General features: G+C 35.2%; 3 protein-coding genes across 4 annotated transcripts; all 3 read right to left on the bottom strand.

Moving 5' to 3' along the window:
• Positions 1 to 69: 69 nt before the first annotated feature.
• On the bottom strand, positions 70 to 4485 carry LOC143917935 (zinc finger protein 639-like). Of its 2 annotated transcripts, XM_077439568.1 has the most exons (11): positions 4182 to 4485; positions 3765 to 3911; positions 3234 to 3692; positions 3035 to 3159; positions 2240 to 2350; positions 2081 to 2173; positions 1841 to 2014; positions 1401 to 1590; positions 1201 to 1324; positions 710 to 1086; positions 70 to 441 (listed from the first exon to the last, which is right to left on the bottom strand). In XM_077439568.1, exons 1-10 carry the CDS (start codon positions 4326 to 4328, stop codon positions 995 to 997), a joined length of 1662 nt encoding a protein of 553 aa, XP_077295694.1. In that variant the 5' UTR covers positions 4329 to 4485; the 3' UTR covers positions 70 to 441; positions 710 to 994. The 2 variants fall into 2 exon arrangements, with proteins under 2 accessions (XP_077295694.1, XP_077295696.1); XM_077439570.1 differs by lacking the exon at positions 710 to 1086 and having other exon boundaries at positions 71 to 305.
• Positions 4486 to 6217: 1732 nt separating this feature from the next.
• Positions 6218 to 10428, bottom strand: LOC143917740 (uncharacterized). The gene is made up of 10 exons (XM_077439321.1): positions 10150 to 10428; positions 9897 to 10061; positions 9742 to 9825; positions 9196 to 9669; positions 8991 to 9115; positions 8810 to 8920; positions 7435 to 7527; positions 7190 to 7363; positions 6930 to 7119; positions 6218 to 6858 (listed from the first exon to the last, which is right to left on the bottom strand). Exons 1-10 carry the CDS (start codon positions 10426 to 10428, stop codon positions 6703 to 6705), a joined length of 1851 nt encoding a protein of 616 aa, XP_077295447.1. The 3' UTR covers positions 6218 to 6702.
• A 2644-nt stretch (positions 10429 to 13072) lies between these two features.
• On the bottom strand, positions 13073 to 18241 carry LOC143917775 (uncharacterized). Its single transcript, XM_077439356.1, has 9 exons — positions 17980 to 18241; positions 17101 to 17265; positions 15618 to 16130; positions 15416 to 15540; positions 15233 to 15343; positions 14143 to 14235; positions 13898 to 14071; positions 13637 to 13826; positions 13073 to 13556 (listed from the first exon to the last, which is right to left on the bottom strand). Exons 1-9 carry the CDS (start codon positions 18112 to 18114, stop codon positions 13395 to 13397), a joined length of 1668 nt encoding a protein of 555 aa, XP_077295482.1. The 5' UTR covers positions 18115 to 18241; the 3' UTR covers positions 13073 to 13394.
• Between the last annotated feature and the right edge of the window lie 318 nt (positions 18242 to 18559).

The raw sequence follows: 18559 nt of genomic DNA, 5'->3' as shown, positions 1-18559 counted from the left end.
AACTACACCCTGACTAACGATTTAAATGAATTTTGTTATTACCTATGAATAAATGAAAACCCTGTATTTAAGATTAACGATTTATTTTTAATCACGAAATACATATAAAACAAAATAATAACAGCAATATATCTAACTACAAACATCTTTTGAATGTAGGGCTGCCAGATTTATTGATATCCAAACCGGGACATTTTAATTGAAACCCTCCCCCCCCCCCCCATGTACCATCCGAAATCGTATTTGTGCTTGTATGAATCTTTTTTTATATTTTACAAAAGATTTGGGCGCTGTGGTCTTTTAGTCTTATGAAATAAATATAAAATAAAACAAGAATGAAAGAAAATACATATGCACAGATATTACAAGAATAATAAAAAACCTTGTTAACTTAACAGTGCAAACTTAACAAATTAAATTGGTTGTGGCTATTTGCAGGTACTATGTATATCTGCGACAGGCGCAGAGCCTTCTGCGCATGCGCGTGAACTTATAATCCGATTATGATTTCTTACATTTAATGTATACTAGACTTGTTTAATCAATCGTTCATTATACATAGGGCAAATAAATTTCGCACGTTATTATAATAGATTTATATCATTTAGCTAGTTCGCGGCTTGTAGGTATTATACGTTGTATTTGGCTTTGCTTATACAGGCTTTGCGCCTGTCGCAGATATAGTACCTGCAAATAGCCAATAATTTGCAGATATAGTACCTGCAAATAGCCACAACCAATTAAATTTAAGATCGTTCCTTTTATAAACTGGTATTTCTTTTTTTTTTTACCAGTTTATCTAGTTATTATTTTAATATTAGATGAAATTCATTATATGTATATTGCCGAAGAAGATTGAAAAAATCCTTGATTATTTCAATCTCGCTTTTTTTAACCATGGATGTGGATCCATGAGAGATTGAGATTCATGCATTCTTTTGTAGTTTCGTAACTGTCGGTATTTCTGAACAATGAGAGGTCAATAAGCAGCCATCTAAATCCGGGACATTTGACTGTCCCGAAAGGCACTTTCAGGATCAGAGGCGTGTAACCGGAACAATCCCGTAAAACCGGGATCTCTGGAAGCTTTATTTGAATGTAACACGCGATTCTCGATATTTACACAATTATCAAAGATTATATATAGCCATTGCTATTCATTAGTAATTGCGTCACTCATCTCATTATCTTTAGATCTACCTCGACTGATTTCTTCAGCGTGCATTCTTTTTCGATGCGTATAGAAATTACCCGACGAGGCAAACGTTCTCGGACAGTAAGAACACGCATATTTCCGTTCGCCGGTGTGTTGAGCCATATGCGTCTGCAACAAAACGACAAATTTTCACATGCAAATGTTAAATCAGAGTAAAATTTCATACATAAATACATAAACTTACATTCAAGCATTGTTTAACTTTAAACGACTTGCCACAAACGAGACAAACAAACGGTTTCAAATCGGAGTGCTTCATACGCATGTGCACGGAAAGAAACTTTGTAAGGGAAGTTGAATAGTCGCACAAAGAACACTGCACGAGGTTTGTATGGCGTTTCATATGCTGCGCTAAAGATGGTTTATTTTTACAACTAAAAAAAACAATCGATATATGTATGTACTAAATCAGAAGAAACTATACAGTATTTTACAGTGGCGGCTCGTGAGAATTCACAATTGAGAGGCTGCAGAGATGAATCGGGCTATAGTAGCTCGTTGACTCCACCGGTGACCGAATGTTAACAAAAATAGTATGCATATGTACTATACTGGGAGGGCTGCAGCCCCCGGAGCCTATATAGACGAGCCGCCACTGGTATTTTGTTTTTTTTTTTGTATTACGTTACACCGCAGTATGAGCATTTGACTTTGTGCTTATCTGGTGGATCGTGCTGTTGCATGTGCAATGAGTATCTGGTTTTGGTTAAGAAACTGCTGCCGCACTCGGAACACAAATATTTAACATCACCGTGTGCCGTAGATAAGTGGACGGAATAAGAAGTAGACAGCGTGAATCTAAAGTAATAACTATTTAAATTTTATGTACATTAAATATAATAAATAAATAAAAGTTTATATTACGATCTTCCACAAATTTTACACGTGTAAGTGTCTCTTTCGGAAATAGGCACATGTCCTAATTTATGTTTTTTTAAGCTGTCCATAGAGCCGAATCTATAAAAAAAATAATAAATTCAAAATAATATTATTGAAAAAAAAATTTTTTTGTTTCAAATGTACCCTTTATCGCATTGATCACATTGGAAAAGTTTTTCTGAATGTGGAAAATGAGTTTGGACATGCTGTTTAAGTGTTTCCAGGCGTGTCACAGACATTTTACAAATTCGGCACCTAAAAATAAATAGAAAATGATAAAATAAACTTTCTAAATATGAATTATAACAATGTAGGGGCTTTACGACACAGTTAAGTTTGGGTAATCATCTTGCGAGTTGGGACCGATTCGATCATGTTGGTGGCTACAGCTTTACATCCTTCCCGGCTGACATTAAATAGGATATGGGGGCCAAAGGAATGAAACTACGGTATTATAAACACGCTGTTTAATATAACGGGCGGGAAGGAAGTGTAGGAATATAGAAAATCGCGTACTAACTCTTATCGAGTTCAATGAATTCGTATAATATATTCAATATATATTCAAGCGGAACATACTCAGAATGCAGACACACTACGACCCCTAGACAAAGACAACTGCACACGACCACGTATCCAACTGAAACAGATAAACCGGCGCACCAGCACCTAACGCCAGTGAGCTTCAGCAGCTCAGCCTGCTCACTCCTTCGATGTCGAGCAATTCTCTCCTTCGCTGTAGATACAAACACAACTGTATTAACTGAGCAATAAATATCCTCTTCCAAACACAACACGTGTTCCTATAAGCCGGGACATGGTCAACTATTCCCGCGTCCTAAAGAAGTAAAGTAGTAGCCACCAACAATCAGTCACAACTCACAAAATGACGACCCTAACTCGACCTGTCGTCCTCTACAGCAGCATAAGTTTCATTACTCAAAAGCTGAAGGTTGTAAATGTCGTGCCATATGCATACTGATAGATCTCTTATTAAATAATTTAGAATTGCAGCAAGTGACATAACCTCTAGTCGTGTGTTCCAGTTTATAATGATTAAATAACTGCAAATAAATAAAAATTAAAATTAAAGAGTAAAAAGACTTGTTTATATACACATATACTTTATTCTAATTACTTCGTTCAATTCGGTGAATTGCACTTTGTATTTACAAATTTCGCATCCCAAATCGTAGAACTTGTTGATAGACGTGTCGAGCGTAGGTCCTTTTAGAAACAATTTTCCATTTCTGACTATTTCAGTCGGGAATTTATAGTCCGGATCCTTCGAATTGCTCACAAAGCTGCTTTCCAGTGTGGAGTTTTTAGTCTCACATTTCAATAATTCCATTTCATTCGAATCGGGTAAAGAACTCTGAGAGTCGTATTGATCGTTATCGCTGTTTGGAATAGTCGGCTTTTGCACATGTTCACAATCGTCGATTTCATCCGATGATGACATGTACTCTTCTTTCAGAGTAACAGATTCGATTGGAATTTCGCTATCGATTGTATCATCGTCATTTTCGAAATCAACGGATACTACTTCGACTTTTACCTCGTTGAATGGTTTTGTTTCACCGTCTGATATATCGTCCTATATAAAAAATATAGAATTAAAATTAAACTACACAAGTAAATATGTAAAATAAATATGCAGAAAACATACATTAGCAATGTTTGTATTAATTTTGTCAATATTCGTGTCTGAAAATTCTTTTTGGATGATTTGAACGTTTTTGTAAAATGAATAAAAAGTCAATACAGTATTTAGACACTCGACACAAATGAGCTTAAATTTGTCTTCAGAATTGACCTGTTGATATTTATTGATATAAAAGTAAAATAAATATAGTTTTTTACGTTATTATAATAATGTAATGCCTCCCTATTCAGAGTAGTATATTTCAAATATTTATTGAAAACTTTTGGATATTCAAAAATTCTTTAACTAATTGCTGTTTGTATTGTGTTATTTTCAATGGAATTTATTATTTGAATTCAACACCTCAAAAATATTGCTCCAATTCAATACAACTCACAATAATAGCGAGGCATTACTATAAAAGTAAACGCATAAAGTAACCCAGAATGAAAAAAGAGTGTGAAGAATCAGACGCAGACGATCTTGTGAAGCATCTATGGAACGTGATTGACGACGAAGACATAGTCGACATGGAGTCTTTTTATCATTGGATATTAAACTACAGGTTCGCTCGGAAACCTTACTCATTGTGTAACTATCACAATCCTCATCACATTAAGAATGGCATTTATCAAATTTTCATGCACTTCTAATATATTAGTAATCTCTATTTCAAACACAGTGAAAGATTCACATTCAAATTCAGCCGTAGCTTATGCCAACAACTGACAGTTGTTCTAACAGTGTAATTTCGAACCATGTACATTATGAATAAATGGTTCGGTGATTACTAGTCAAATGTGAACCGGTCGCTCTAGATCGGTCACACGTGATCATCCATCACGAGAAAACTTGACCCATTTTAGGGTTTGACCAGTTTTCTCGTGACCAGTTTTAGGGTGTGACCAGTTTTCTCGTAACCAGTTTTAGTGTGACGGGTGATAACGTGTGACCATAGATCTAGAATATACTAGATATGGCATTTCATACAAATTTCGTTGGAGATCTTGTCGCCACTAACTGAGGGCCACGACGCAGCGGTCGGTGTTTTTTTCACTTCCCCACGCTAGTTAAACCCCCCGCACCCCTCAGTTAGTGACGAAAAGATCTCCGCATATCTATCGACAAGATCTCCGCAATCGACCTTTCCTACTTAGAAGCTACTAACCTACTGAAAGAAAAGTGTGCATGCGCCATGTATTTTGCATGCGCCAAAAGGGAGACCAGTATAAACCGTGAGGGCGGATCTATGTATTATACATCTATGCGTGTGACCGATCTAGAGCGACTGGTTATCCTGTGACTGGTTCACATATGACTAGTAGTCCGTTTACCGAATAAATCTTGGCTTTCTGGAATATTATTCTCTTATACATTTCTTGGGCTCAACAAATGTGCTGCAATGATACGCCCTATGTATCACGATTACGATTTTTTTTCTTTATTTAAATTTTAAATATTATTATTATATGCCGCGTCTCTTTTCACGATTCCAAGGGGGAAAGAGAGACGGAGCATGGTGAGTGAGTACTTCGTACAGTGTCATGCGCAATGCTCACATTGTGCTGCGTCTCATTCTACAGGGTCTACATCACGGCATCGAAAATCGAAAGATCTTAAGTCGAAAGATTGAAAATAATGTATGCATGGTAAACGATACTATGTATATATAATATATATCAGTGGCATGCGGTGAAATTATCTCTCTTTTTGTCGTACAGCCTTGCTTAATGTGCGCGGGCAGGATACGGGAGGAAAAGCTTGTTCCTCTTATATCCTGCTCGCGCAAATTAAGTGAGGCTGTACGACGGGGGGAGAGAGTTTTACCGCACGCCACTGATATATATATACTACCCACTTTTCATATTGTTACGTACAACGCCGAGTAAGTGCAATTGGATTAGGCCGAGTAGCATCCCAGAGACCGTGTGACCGTTATAATTGGTTTCAAGGATTATCTCTAGGCTAAGTGCATGTAGGCTAAACAATGTCCACCAAATTGGCCACTGTTGGTCCCTTCTCAGAAGTGACCGATACCGTGGGAATACATATCCAGGTACATGCCTAACCAATAGGGAAGTAACCGGACGTCGAAGATGCCCTGAGCGACTGATCCGTTATAAGGCGGTACTTAGGCGATATCAAGACATTCTGGACGGAGCACTGCCAGTGCGTGTATCTACTTAATCACCAATAAATGCTGTGACACGACTCTGGCCTTTTACTTGGATCCTCCACCCACCTCTACACAACAATATGTATCCATGGTAAATGAACATTTTCGATTTTTCGATGCGGTGACGGTCACCGCTTTCCACAATATACGATTCCAAGGGGAGAAAGAGAGACGGAGCGTGGTGTTAACAGCGAGTACTTCGTACACACTTGTGATTGTAATTCATTGCATACTTTTGAATGGAATTCTTATTTAGAAAAATTAGGGTAAAGGTAGAGGAAATTTTCAAAAAAAGAAAGTGTAAGTTGTTTTCCACTGTAATTTGCTGAATTCTATCATAGATTTAATTTAATTTATTTTATACATTCAATATATTTTCTAACACTTTACACTTATTTAATCCTAATGTTTTCTTAAGAAGTACTTTTCATCGTTGATAAATTTTTTGAATAAATAAAAATCTATGATCCTCTTGTTATTTTCCAATTTGCTTTAAGCTGTGGTTCCATGTCCAAATAAATTTCTAAAAATCGTCAGTTCAAAAGATATATATGTTCAGTTGTATATTCACCGACTACCTTTTGATTTTATAAACATATGTATGTAAATAAATACTCCTCTTGGTCGAAAAAAATTCATTTATATTTATTAACAGGCTTTTTAGCCAGTATTGTAGATAATTTGAGACATCTACTATAGTTTTCCGATCTATATTCAGTTTTGAATATTCCTCCATTAGGACTATCACCTTCTACTATCTCCACTATTAAATTTAAATATAATCAATTACAAAGAATTAATTTCTATTGCTTTTATGCGATTTTTAAGTTCCTCCGAGTGCATTCTCTTCCGATGAGTATAGTAATTCCCCGACGAAGCGAAAGTTTTCGGACAAAAGGGACATATAAATTTGCGTTCACCAGTATGTTGAGCCATATGCGTCTGAAATTAAATCCCAAATTGGTACAATATCATCATCAAACTAATTGACAACTTTAAAATTAAAATCTTACAGTCAAACCGCATTTCCTTTTGAACGTTTTGCCACAAATTTTACAAGAGTGCGGCTTCGAGTCTGAATGTTTCATATGCATGTGCAGTCGCAGTTCTCTAGGAAGGGGAGCAGCAAAACTACACAAAGAACACTGCAAAAGATCAGTGTGGCGTTTCATATGCCTCCGCAAAGCGTAAACATTTGCACATCTGAAAGCAATATACGTATAAAGTATATGACATCAATGAACTGTTAAGCGAAAATTGCGTCGATTATTACATGAGCCCGCATTGTGGACATTTAGCTTTGTTTTTTTCTAGAGGATCGTGCGTCAGCATATGCACCGTCAGATTAGTTTTGGTTTGGAAACTGCGACCGCATTCAGAACACAAATGTTTTACTCCTCCGTGAATGCAGGTCATGTGAGTACGTAACGATGCCGATAGGGTAAATCTAAAATTGTACGTACATTATAAAACAGTCTAGAATTTGTATAGATAAATTCATTGGAAAATAAATATTACACTTTTCCACAAATATTGCAATAGTACGTATCTCTTTGACTAATGGGAATGTGTATTTTTTTATGATGATTTAAAGCTGCTATGTTGCCAAATCTGTAATATACAAAACTTGTATATATTTCATTGATAATAATAGGGGTACCAGGAAATTCGCCATTATTTTCAGAGAGTCAACTTTGAACCAGTCTGCTTCCATCCGTGGTCAAAGAAACATCTTGGTGACTGTTTGTTTTGTAGAGAGGTTCGTTGTCTTTATATTTTGAGCATAAAATATATAATTTTTTAAAGGTAAAAATGTCTAAGCCCGAAATTGACGACGAACATATGCGCTCACATCATGTTGTTGTTTTTCGACAAAGGATTGAACGTAACCAAAGCCACGGAAGCCATCGATGAAATTTATGGCAATGTCCTTACAAAGAATAGATATTAATCCTGGTTTTGAAAATTGAATTTGGGTAATTGGAGTATGCAGGACCTCCCTCGAAGCGGAAGACGTCCAAAGTTTGATGAAGATAAATTAAAAGCACTAGTTGAGTCTAATCCATGTTAAACCATTGAAGAATTACGCCAGACACTTGGAGCTTCATGGTCATCAGTGCAATTTTATTTGAAAAAGATCGGAAAAGTAAATAGAACGGGTATTTGGCTGCTGCATGAACTCTCCCCGGCTAACAAAGAAGTGGCTTGAACACGTGAAGCTCTTTGCTTTCGTGACAACGAACCTGTTCTTTTTTGCATCAACTTGTAACCGGAGACGAAAAATGGGTCTGCTACAACTTGACAAAAAAAAACCAATGGGTTTCGAAAAATTAAACACCGAAACTAGGATTGACATTACGCAAGGTTCTGTTATGTGTATGGTGGGATATTTATGGGATCATCCACTTCGAATTATTAAAGCCGGGTGAAATAATACTGGCTGAAGTCTACTGTCAACATTTACATGGATTAACCAGAAATTAAAATCATAACGTTCGAGTTTAGCTCGCGGCAAAGCTGTAGTTCTTCTGTAACTCTTGTAGTTAAATTGGGAGGCTTTATCCCACCCACCATACTCACCAGATATTGCTCTATCGGATTATCACATTTTACGGTCACTGGAACACTCCTTACGAGATAAAAAGTTCGAGAATCTGAGCGAAGTGAAAACACATCTGACTCACTAATTCGATTCAAAACCACAAAGTTTTTATAAAAGAGGTATTGAAAATTTACAAAAAAGATGGGAAGAAGTCGTTTACAACGATGGTAATTATATTTTGTAATTTTATGTTAGTTTTTTTTTTTAATAAATTTTATTGCAAAATTTTTCAAATAATGGTTTAATTCCTGGTACCCCTAATATTTACGTATGATTTTTATCTAAGTATACCTTTTATCACATTGATCACATTTACAAGGTTTTTCTGAATCAGGTAAATGAGATTGAATGTGTGTATCTAAAACGTATGGACGAGATACTAGTTTTTTGCATATAGGACACCTGGAAATACAAGATAATTAGTATTATGTATGAAGTTTCATTTAACTGAACAATTTCAAAGTTTTCTTACTCGAATGCCGAAGGCTGTAAATGACGACCCATATGCATACAGATTGCTTTGCGATTGTATAGTTTAGAATTACAACAAACGACATAGCCTTTAGTATGATGTTCCGATTCATAATGTCTGAACAACTGTAGGTGGAAAATATAAATATGAATGTTCATATATGATATAAAGACATAGCATAATTAGATAAATATGATTTTTTTACATAATTTAATTCTGTGAATTTCCTATTGACTTTGCAAATGTTGCAATCTAGATCGTAGAATTTTCCTATGACGCTTTCAAGAGCATTTCCTTTTAATACCAGTTTGCCGTTTTTATAGATTTCGGATGGAAAACTATATGCAATGCTTTTCGAGACATTGTCTTCTTGATAAGTATTGACGCTATCTGATTTCAATGGACTGGAACCCCTTGAATGTTTATTACTTTTTGGCGAATCTGATATTGAACTATTAGAACCGCAATGACTAGTTTTATCAGATGGAGAGTGGCATTTTTCTGAATTTGCAATATCATCAGCATCATCTGACGACATGTACTCTTCTTTGAGTGAAACTGAATGAAAGTCAGAATTATTTCCGATGCCTTCATCATAAAAATCAACAGGTTCTTCTTTTACAGCACTTAAATTTTTGTTTTGATTTTTAGAATTTGTACTCGTTTCACTGTTAGACGTCTAAAATAATCAATAATTAAAGTACAGAAACCAAAAATATTACTGTTAAAAAATTTCGATTAAAATACGAACTTCATCCATTTTATCACATGAAATAAATAATGAATTGTATTCGGTCCAGTCTTCTTTTTTACAAATTGGAACTTCCAACTTATTCTGAAATTAAATATTTGAGTTTGACACATTGAATGCTAAAAGATGCATGTTTTGATTTGATGATGCCATACCTCTTTACGATCGGGATTTTCCATTTCACTATCAGAAATATCATCAATACTAGTATTGCAAAATTTTTCTTGAACCCTTTGCACTTTTTTATAAAAATCATAAAAAGTCATCACTGTATTCAAACATTCGATACAAACAACCTTAGATTTGTCGTGCGGATTTATCTGAAAAAAAAAAATAGAATAAATGTGAAAGTGACATTAAATGAGCAGCTTTTGTTTTTATAAATATTGAAGTGGATAAGAAAATTACCCAGAAAGAGAAAAGTGTATGCAAGAGTGCCCGCAGACGACCCTGAGAGGCGTCGGTGTTGTGGAGACGAAGACGAAGACACAGTCGACAGGGGAACGAATTCAAACCGGAAGTTGCGTCACCTTCTGCACCTGAAGCTGTACTCATTGCGTCCGTCCCAAGTCCATTTATCTGTTCGCGACCATTATATACAATCAACAACAATTGACAGATCGAATCAAGCTGCCACCTCAACGGTGCAAACGAATCAGAACTAAAGCAGAGAGAATTCGTCCACATATTTCAAATGTCATTTGAACTTTTCAAAATTTACCTCAACTTGATAACGATAAAATAAAATTAATAATAATAAAACAATATCTTTTTGAATGTGCACATTTTGAAAATGAAGATGAGGATTTTTATGAATTTTTATTTAAATATTTATTTTATTTATGTTAAAAATTAAAAATATGTTTATCGAACCCCCCCTCCCCGATATAGTCAATAGTGTATTGTTACAATGCCTTTAGAGCAGTGGTTCTTAACCTGGGTTCGATCTAACCCTAGGTGTTCGGTAAGTCAGTCTCAGGGGTTCGGCGGAGGTCAAGACACACACCCGACTCATATGATTCGGGTGGCAATTAAGAAGGATTCCAATTAAGGTCTGTTCATACTTAACAGCACTGCACGACTCCGTTTCAAATATGTCATTTTATTACATTTCTATTCATATCTACCTACAAATCGCGGTCACGTCACGTTTACAGCAATTTGGCCGAGTGCAAGGCAAAATCGGCTTACTTATACATTACAGGCCATGACGATACGGCGCAATATTGCTTACGTCGTATTGTCGAGTACCTACAATATGAATGCATACACGTGCATTCGTAGCTACGCGTCAGCAAAAATGTTTCGGCGTTTATCGAACGAAAAAATATGTATAATCGCGTTTTTGTTGGAAGAAGAAGCTCAAGAAGGCAATAAAAAAGCACGGAGGCGTTTTGATGTGCATCCCATGTTAAAAAATAGAAAAACGTATAAGGTGCTTGTGGATGATGGACAAAATTTTTTTAAATATTTGCGCCAAAACCATGTCGAAAGATTGAACAGCTGTCAACTGTCACTATCAATAATTGGTCCAAAACAGCAAAGCGGCAGACTCATGGTACGTAATTCACGTGTATATTTCCACGATGGCCAAAAAAACGGATACGATACGTTGACGGATGATGCTGTAAGGTATGAACAGGAAATGTCGGGTACTGCTGTAAGCCTGCCGTGGCGTAAACGTGACGGTTGGTATGAATATACCCATACAAAATGTACCAAAGAATACTTTTCGTACGGCCGGATACCTGCTAAAGTCGGTACGAGCTGACTAGGTATGAACAGACCAATAGTCAATAGTGTATTGTTAAAATGCCTTTAGAGACAGAGCAATTTTTTTAATTTTTTATTTTCCGCTACTTTTACAATCTGATATTTAAAACATTAATTAATATGTTTTTTAATTTTTATGTTTCGGTTTAATATGGATCAATTACCCCGTAGTAATGTCCAATGTAGGTTTTTAATACCATTTTTTTTAAATGAATTAAATCTGTCTGGCTACGTCCACACTACCGATATCAACACTCGATATTTAGGAATTTTTCAATATCCAGTTCCCATATTGCAACCTGTGGTTGCTATTTAGGAACTGGTTACTAAATATCGGTAGTGTGGACGTAGCCTCTGGATCATCTGTTGGTAATTGGACTATTCGTCACATTGGGGTGGTCACAAAGACAATTTTTGCCATGAAAATCGCGAATACACAATATTTGGCACTCAAGTTCTCGTTACTATGATAGTTATCGTTAGTATGATGGACTTTTCGGCTGCCAGATGTTCCGTTATAGAGATTTTAGTGACTTTGTGACGAGTAATTTGTGACCAGTAATCACCGAACCCATCTGTTGGTCTGAACCATCCATCTGTTCGCCAGCATATTCAGATGTTTACTTAGCCCTTCAATGTACGTGAGGTTTTCATTTTTAGGTCCTTTCTTATTCCTTCGTTTATACACCACTCATTCAAAATATGTTACATCGAGTTCTAGATTAAGAGATCAAAACCAGAATAAAGCGATTTTTTTTAAATATAAAAAGTTGTTTAGTATCAAATCAAACAAATTTTACTCATAAAATAATTTATTTTAAAATATATTATATAATGATCATATATAACACATAAAATCAAAATTAACAATTTTTGTGTTCCAAATACATAAATAAATATCCAAAAGTCAAACAGTCAAACAGTAGCTAAATTTTTTAAAATATGAGATTATTAAATTATTTTATTTCCATAAAATCATCATATCTTTTGGATTTTAATTTGCACTCCTTATGAACAGGATCCCATAGACGCGGTTTTTCTTTATACAAATCGATCAATAAAATCAGGTCTTCGTTTGTTCATTCTTTTATTTTAACGACCGAGCCAGCAGCGTGGCTCGGTCGTTAAGCTTCTGCTTAACACCGAGAGGCGCCGAGTTCGATCCCTTGAGCTGACCTCGATTGAAAAAGAATTTTTCTGAGTATATCTGTAATGCTGCTGGTCAGACCAGGATTTGTGACTCCTGGTTGATCGTTTCCTATCAGAGTTTGCCAATTTTCTCTGATTTCATTGTTGAAACGATTCCCGATTAAAAATTGGCTAAAAATCCTTCCTACCCACTATGTCACCACTATTTGAGTATGATTAATGTAAATATTACAATAAAAATGTATGTACAATTCATAGATGTCTCGTTAATTGTCGAGTTTGTCAGTGTCTCGTAATTTAGCGACTTATGTATATAATAAAAAATGCTGTATTGTTTGTAATTTGGCCAGGAAGGCGCATTGGGGTTTACCTGTAATGCCTTCCTGGTATGAAATAAAATAAAATAAATAAATAAATATTTTATTTTTATTTTGACTTTTTTCCATGTCCTTTCTTCCACGTACTAAAGTATATACCTATGTATATACACCATAAATAACAACGACCACGTCATACGGTCAGCGTCCGATTTCTTCGATGTTACTGACAAGCTTATGGATTAAAACGAACGCAGTCGAATCCACGCATACACTCTCGCCAATAAAATCTAAATATGTATAATATATAAAATAAGTCCATTGATTTGTCGTCGAATCGTTCTAAGAAACGACATCAATATCTATGTTTTTCAAAGCACAGAAAATGGCGGTTTTAAATAATAAAAACTTTTATTACTGATCAGTAATATCACGCAATCGTATTTTCTTAGTTTGATTGATTTCCTCCGAGTGCATTCTTTTGCGATGTGTATAATAGTTCCCCGACGAGACAAAAGTCTTCGGACAGAAGGGACACGTATATTTCCGTTCTCCGGTATGTTGAGCCATATGAGTCTACAAAAATATGTAAAACAAAACAGGTTCAAATAATTGTACTACTGAAATATAATCCAACTGCAAATAAAGAAACTAACATTCAAGCCTTGTTTAAATTTAAACCGTTTATCACACACAACACAAGAATACGGCTTGGAGTCTGAATGTTTGACAATCATGTGCACTTTTAATTTTTGCTGAAGTGGTGTGGAGAATTCGCATAGAGTGCACTGTAACAAATCGGCATGCCGTTTCATATGCTGTTTCAGAGAAGGCTTATTTTTGAATCTACGGGAAAAAGTGATGTTTAATAAAGCTGTTCGATATCGACGGAACATAAGTGTGATTGTGATACTTACACAAGTCCACATTTCGAGCATGTAGCTTTGTGTTTCTCAGTGGGATCGTGTGTTAGCATGTGCATCGATAGATTTGTCTTAGTCTGGAAACTTCTACCACATTCGGCACACAAATATTTCACGTTTCCATGGACAGTGGCCAGGTGTCCGACGAAAGATGTGTGTAATGTGAATCTGGAATATTATTTTTGTAGATGAAGTATTTAATATACAGTAAATATACGATGGGCATTGAAATGCATTACGTTTTTTCACAAATTTTGCAATCATAAGTATCTCTTTCATTGGCGGGAAGATGTGACAGTTTGTGGTTGTTTAATCCTACTATTCTTCTGAATCTAAAACATATGTATATCTTACATTAATTACATATATATATAACGTAATTGCTCAATTGAACTACTATTATTAGTATGAGTGATTAAGAGTGGAACTTTTTTCAACCAGTTAAGCAATTATTAGGGGGACTGAAAAGTAATCAAGATTTTTCGACGAGCTCTTTTGCAGTCAGTTTGTGTCGAGACACGGTCCAGTAAACACCTAAGTTTTGTTATTATGTTGAAGTTATTGTTTCTGTTTAAAAAAAAAGGTTCTACCTGAGGAAGGATGTCGAGACCAATAATAGAGGACGGGCACTTGCGTTATTTTAAGCTGTTTATGTTAGACCAAGTAATGAAGGCTAACAGAGAAATGTAATAATAATAGAAGAATAGAATACAATCGGATCAATTTACTTATAAAAATGTATCTCATGTTGTTTATTGTGTGTTTTTTAATGCACTGTGCAATTTTTACCGATGCTTGCCCATCTTGCGAATAATATAAACAAACAGAGAAGTTTTTATCGGACATACGTCGAGCACCAAGCATCAAATACGACTGATGCTAAAATTATTTAGGATTGTCTGTGGACAGTCGTCACTTGACAACAATATGACGCCTAAAGCCACTTCTATTAATATAACATTTCTCTGAAGCAGTGGAAAAAATCACCGATACTTACGGGAATATTCTGAAACTAAATAAGTGTCATCGGTGGAATAAACAATTTAAAAATGGGAATAGGGACATCAAGGAGATCGCACGAAAAGAAGAGCTCAAAAATTAGATGATGATATCCTGACGTCAATGGTCGAATCAGATCCTCGTCAAACCATCGAGGAATTAACGTTGAAGATTGGCTATCCATGGTCTATAGTTCAGGATCATCTTCGTCGCATTAGAAAATTGCACATACAGGGAATTTGTGAGTATTTTTTTGATTACTTTTCAATCCCTTTAAATAGATTAAGTATAAAAAGGTTCACTCTTTTTATGATTTTACTTATGCGATACCTTTTATCACACTGGTCGCATTTGTGAGGCTTTTCCGACTCCGGCAAATGAGTTTGCATATGAAGTTTGACTGTGTTTGGACGGGACATCGATTTTTCACAAATGGGACACCTAAAAGACACAAGTGAATTGAATAAAACTGTCTATAACTACACGATGATGCAAGATCTTGTATATTTTTACTCAAAAGCGGACGGTTGTAAATGACGAGCCATGTGTACACAAATCGCTCTTCTATAATATAATTTCGAATTGCAGCACATCACATAGCCTTTAGTCTCGTGTACCGATTCATAATGTTTAAATAACTAAAAATCACAAATTAACAGTCAATCAATTGTGTTTTAATCTACATATGTATGTACGACGAGCTCAGTTTACTTACGCCGTTTAAATTCGTAAATTGAACTTTATCCTTACACATATTGCAATCTAAATTATAAAATTTATTCATGGCGTTTTCAAGGGTGGGTCCTTTTAATAATAGTTTACCATTTCTGTATATTTCAGATGGAAAGCTATGATCGATGTCATGTGAATCGTCTTCTAATTTGTTTTCTTCGTTGATATTTATAGGGTTGCAGTTCGTGTTTGTTTTTAATTTCGTATTCTTTTTATGCTTTGATGTATTTGCTATGAAACTTTCGGAGTTGTGATTTCCGCCGTCTTCGTTTAAAGAGTCGCACTTTTCCGAATCTGAAATATCATCGCCGTCTTCTGAAGACATGCATTCTTCTTTGGGCGAAATCGAATCCGTGGGAAACCCGGCGTTACGTTTGATATCTACTGCATAAAAGTCCATGGGTTCTTTTTTGATTGTATTGAAATTTTCGCAATCGTTGCACTCTTCTATTTTGCAAATTGGAATCTCGTACGATTTCAGTTTATTTGCTGTATCCTGCAACAGAATTATATTTTATTATATTTTACATAGATATACACCAGGAAGGCCTAACAGGTAAACCTCAATGCGCCTTCCTGGACAATTAATTATAAACATTGCAGCATTTTTTATTACATAAACAATTAATTAACTAATGAATTAATCCATAGAGACATCTATGGATTTAGACTTGTACATAAATCAAATTCATATATTTGTGACATAACGAGTAGGATGGTTTTTGCCACTTTGATGGAGGAACCGTTTCAACAATGAAATCAGATAAATTGGCAAACTCTGATAGGAAACGATCGATTTGGAATCACATATATACAAGTCTGACCAGCAGTATTAAAGATTAGCACGGAATCAAACCCGGTGACCTCTTGGTGCTAAAAATAAAGGTTGTGGCTATTTGCAGGTACCATATCTGCAAATTATTGGCTATTTGCAGGTACTTTATCTGCGACAGGCGCAAAGCCTTCTGCGCATGCGCGTGAACTGTCACTGTCAGCGTGTTTACTGTTAAAATTTTGTTTTAAACCTCTTAAAATTTAGTCCGAACTCATAAAGTGACGTAGAGTAAAAAATATAATCCAAATTAGTTAATATTATTAATTGTTAGAAAATTATTATCATATACAACGTATAATACCTATATACAAGTACAAGCCGCGAACTAGCTAAATGATATAAATTCATTATAATAACGTGCGAAATTTATTTGCCTCATGTATAATGAACGATTGATTAAACAAGTCTAGCATACATTAAATGTAAGAAATTATAATCGGATTATAAGTTAATGCGCAGAAGGCTTTGCGCCTGTCGCAGATATATGTAGTACCTGCAAATAGCCAATAATTTGCAGATATAGTACCTGCAAATAGCCACAACCAAAAATAAAATCAACCATTGATCCAAACTGCTAGCTATATAATTTAAACAGAATTTTATCTTAATTTAGAATGAAATGTAAAAATACCTGGATGAAATCACAGCTTTCCATTTCGTCAGACGAGATATCGGTTAAATCTGCATTCAACAGCCTTTTTTGTGCTTTTTGAACTTTTTTATAAAATTCGTAAAAAGTCATCACCTTCTTTAAACATTCCATACAAACAAACTTTGATCTATCGTCTGATTTCACCTACATAACATAATATAATTAAATACACATATATTCGTTGTTCATACTAATATTATATGTACATAAAAATTAAAATATTGTATTAAATGCAAATTCCTCATCTTGAGAGCTACTTTGCATATAAATATAACGTAACCATACGTCCCGTTTTCAGGTGGTCAATCCCATTGTCCCAAAGCACAGCTTCGGGATGTCGAAATGTCCCGTTTTCAAAAAGAGAACAACACATAGTAACAATTTTTAAGCCTGCCCGGAACCAATGCACCCGTAGAAATTAATCTTTTTTTTTATGAATAAGTTGCGGACAAGCGAATCACAGTTGCAAGTAGCAGTTCTTAAATCAATGCTAATTTCCAAAGTAAATTTTAAGAAATCATTATTATTAATTTCATTATCATTTGAAATCAATACCAAAACTACTTGAGCAAATTTTTTCCTCGGAGAAATATAAGACCACATAAATTATTTATTTTCATGTGTTCATTACTGTTCTTTTTTTTATTAATAAATAAAAACTATGAAAAAATATAATAGGAAAAAAAATAAATGGTCACGTTATGTAAATATCATTTAAAAGGGTTTTAGTTGCTAGTATGTTGATTTTAGTCAGTTGTTTAATTTCAACGAAATGCATGAATAAAACAATAATTGTTGATTGTAGTACGAGCCGAAAAGAGTGTCTGTATGTTAGTATAATAAATCAGATATATTAACCCAGATGGAAAAGAGTGTGTGCAGAAGAGAGCGAAGGCGACCCCGAGAAACGTCAGTTGTGAGGGGGCGGCGGCGCAGGCAGAGTCGGCAAGGGGGTAACCGGATAACGGAAGCTGTACCGGAAACAGCACTCATCTCAAATCCTCTGCCACCAGCTTCCGATTCCGAGCATTTACCACTAATATAAATAAACAATCAACAAAAGTGACAGTTCGTACCGTGGGCCAGTGCTGCCAGTGCGAGGAAAATTTCGACCATGTCTACTCAGAGAAATATTATTTTTATTTTATTTTTATATATATACCAGGAAGGCCTTACGGGTAAATCCCAATGCGCCTTCCTGGCCAATTACAAATGCAGCATTTTTATTACAAGTCGTTGAATTACGAGACACTGAAAAACTCGCAAATTAACGAGACATCTATGAATTGTACATAAATTTTATTGTACATCAATCATACTTCAAATAGTGGTGACATAGCAGGTAGGAAGGATTTTTAGCCAATTTTTTTTCCGGGAACCGTTTCAACAATGAAACCAGAGACAATTGGCAAACTCTGATAGGAAACTATCAACCTAG

This window comes from Arctopsyche grandis, chromosome 10 (assembly GCF_051622035.1).
Source record: "Arctopsyche grandis isolate Sample6627 chromosome 10, ASM5162203v2, whole genome shotgun sequence".
Classification (NCBI taxonomy): domain Eukaryota; kingdom Metazoa; phylum Arthropoda; class Insecta; order Trichoptera; family Hydropsychidae; genus Arctopsyche; species Arctopsyche grandis.
The sequence above is the reverse complement of the archived record's forward strand: the minus strand, read 5'-3'. Positions and strand labels throughout refer to the sequence as shown.

Bases quoted from the DNA above. Each gene is read 5' to 3' on its own strand.
- LOC143917935 (XM_077439568.1), bottom strand. From the start codon at position 4,328: ATGAGTAAGGTTTCCGAGCGAACCTGTAGTTTAATATCCAATGATAAA. The intron at 3,693-3,764 runs GTATGTTTTCTG...TTTTTTATATAG, and splicing joins TTAATACAAACATTGCTAAT to GACGATATATCAGACGGTGA. The intron at 2,351-3,034 runs GTAATGAAACTT...ATTTATTTTTAG, and splicing joins TTACAACCTTCAGCTTTTGA to GTGCCGAATTTGTAAAATGT.
- LOC143917740 (XM_077439321.1), bottom strand. From the start codon at position 10,428: ATGTGGACGAATTCTCTCTGCTTTAGTTCTGATTCGTTTGCACCGTTG. The intron at 9,670-9,741 runs GTTCGTATTTTA...TGATTATTTTAG, and splicing joins CATGTGATAAAATGGATGAA to ACGTCTAACAGTGAAACGAG. The intron at 7,120-7,189 runs GTAATAATCGAC...TATTGCTTTCAG, and splicing joins TGTCCACAATGCGGGCTCAT to ATGTGCAAATGTTTACGCTT.
- LOC143917775 (XM_077439356.1), bottom strand. From the start codon at position 18,114: ATGAGTGCTGTTTCCGGTACAGCTTCCGTTATCCGGTTACCCCCTTGC. The intron at 17,266-17,979 runs GTTAATATATCT...TATGTTATGTAG, and splicing joins ACACACTCTTTTCCATCTGG to GTGAAATCAGACGATAGATC. The intron at 14,072-14,142 runs GTAATGCATTTC...ATAATATTCCAG, and splicing joins TGCAAAATTTGTGAAAAAAC to ATTCACATTACACACATCTT.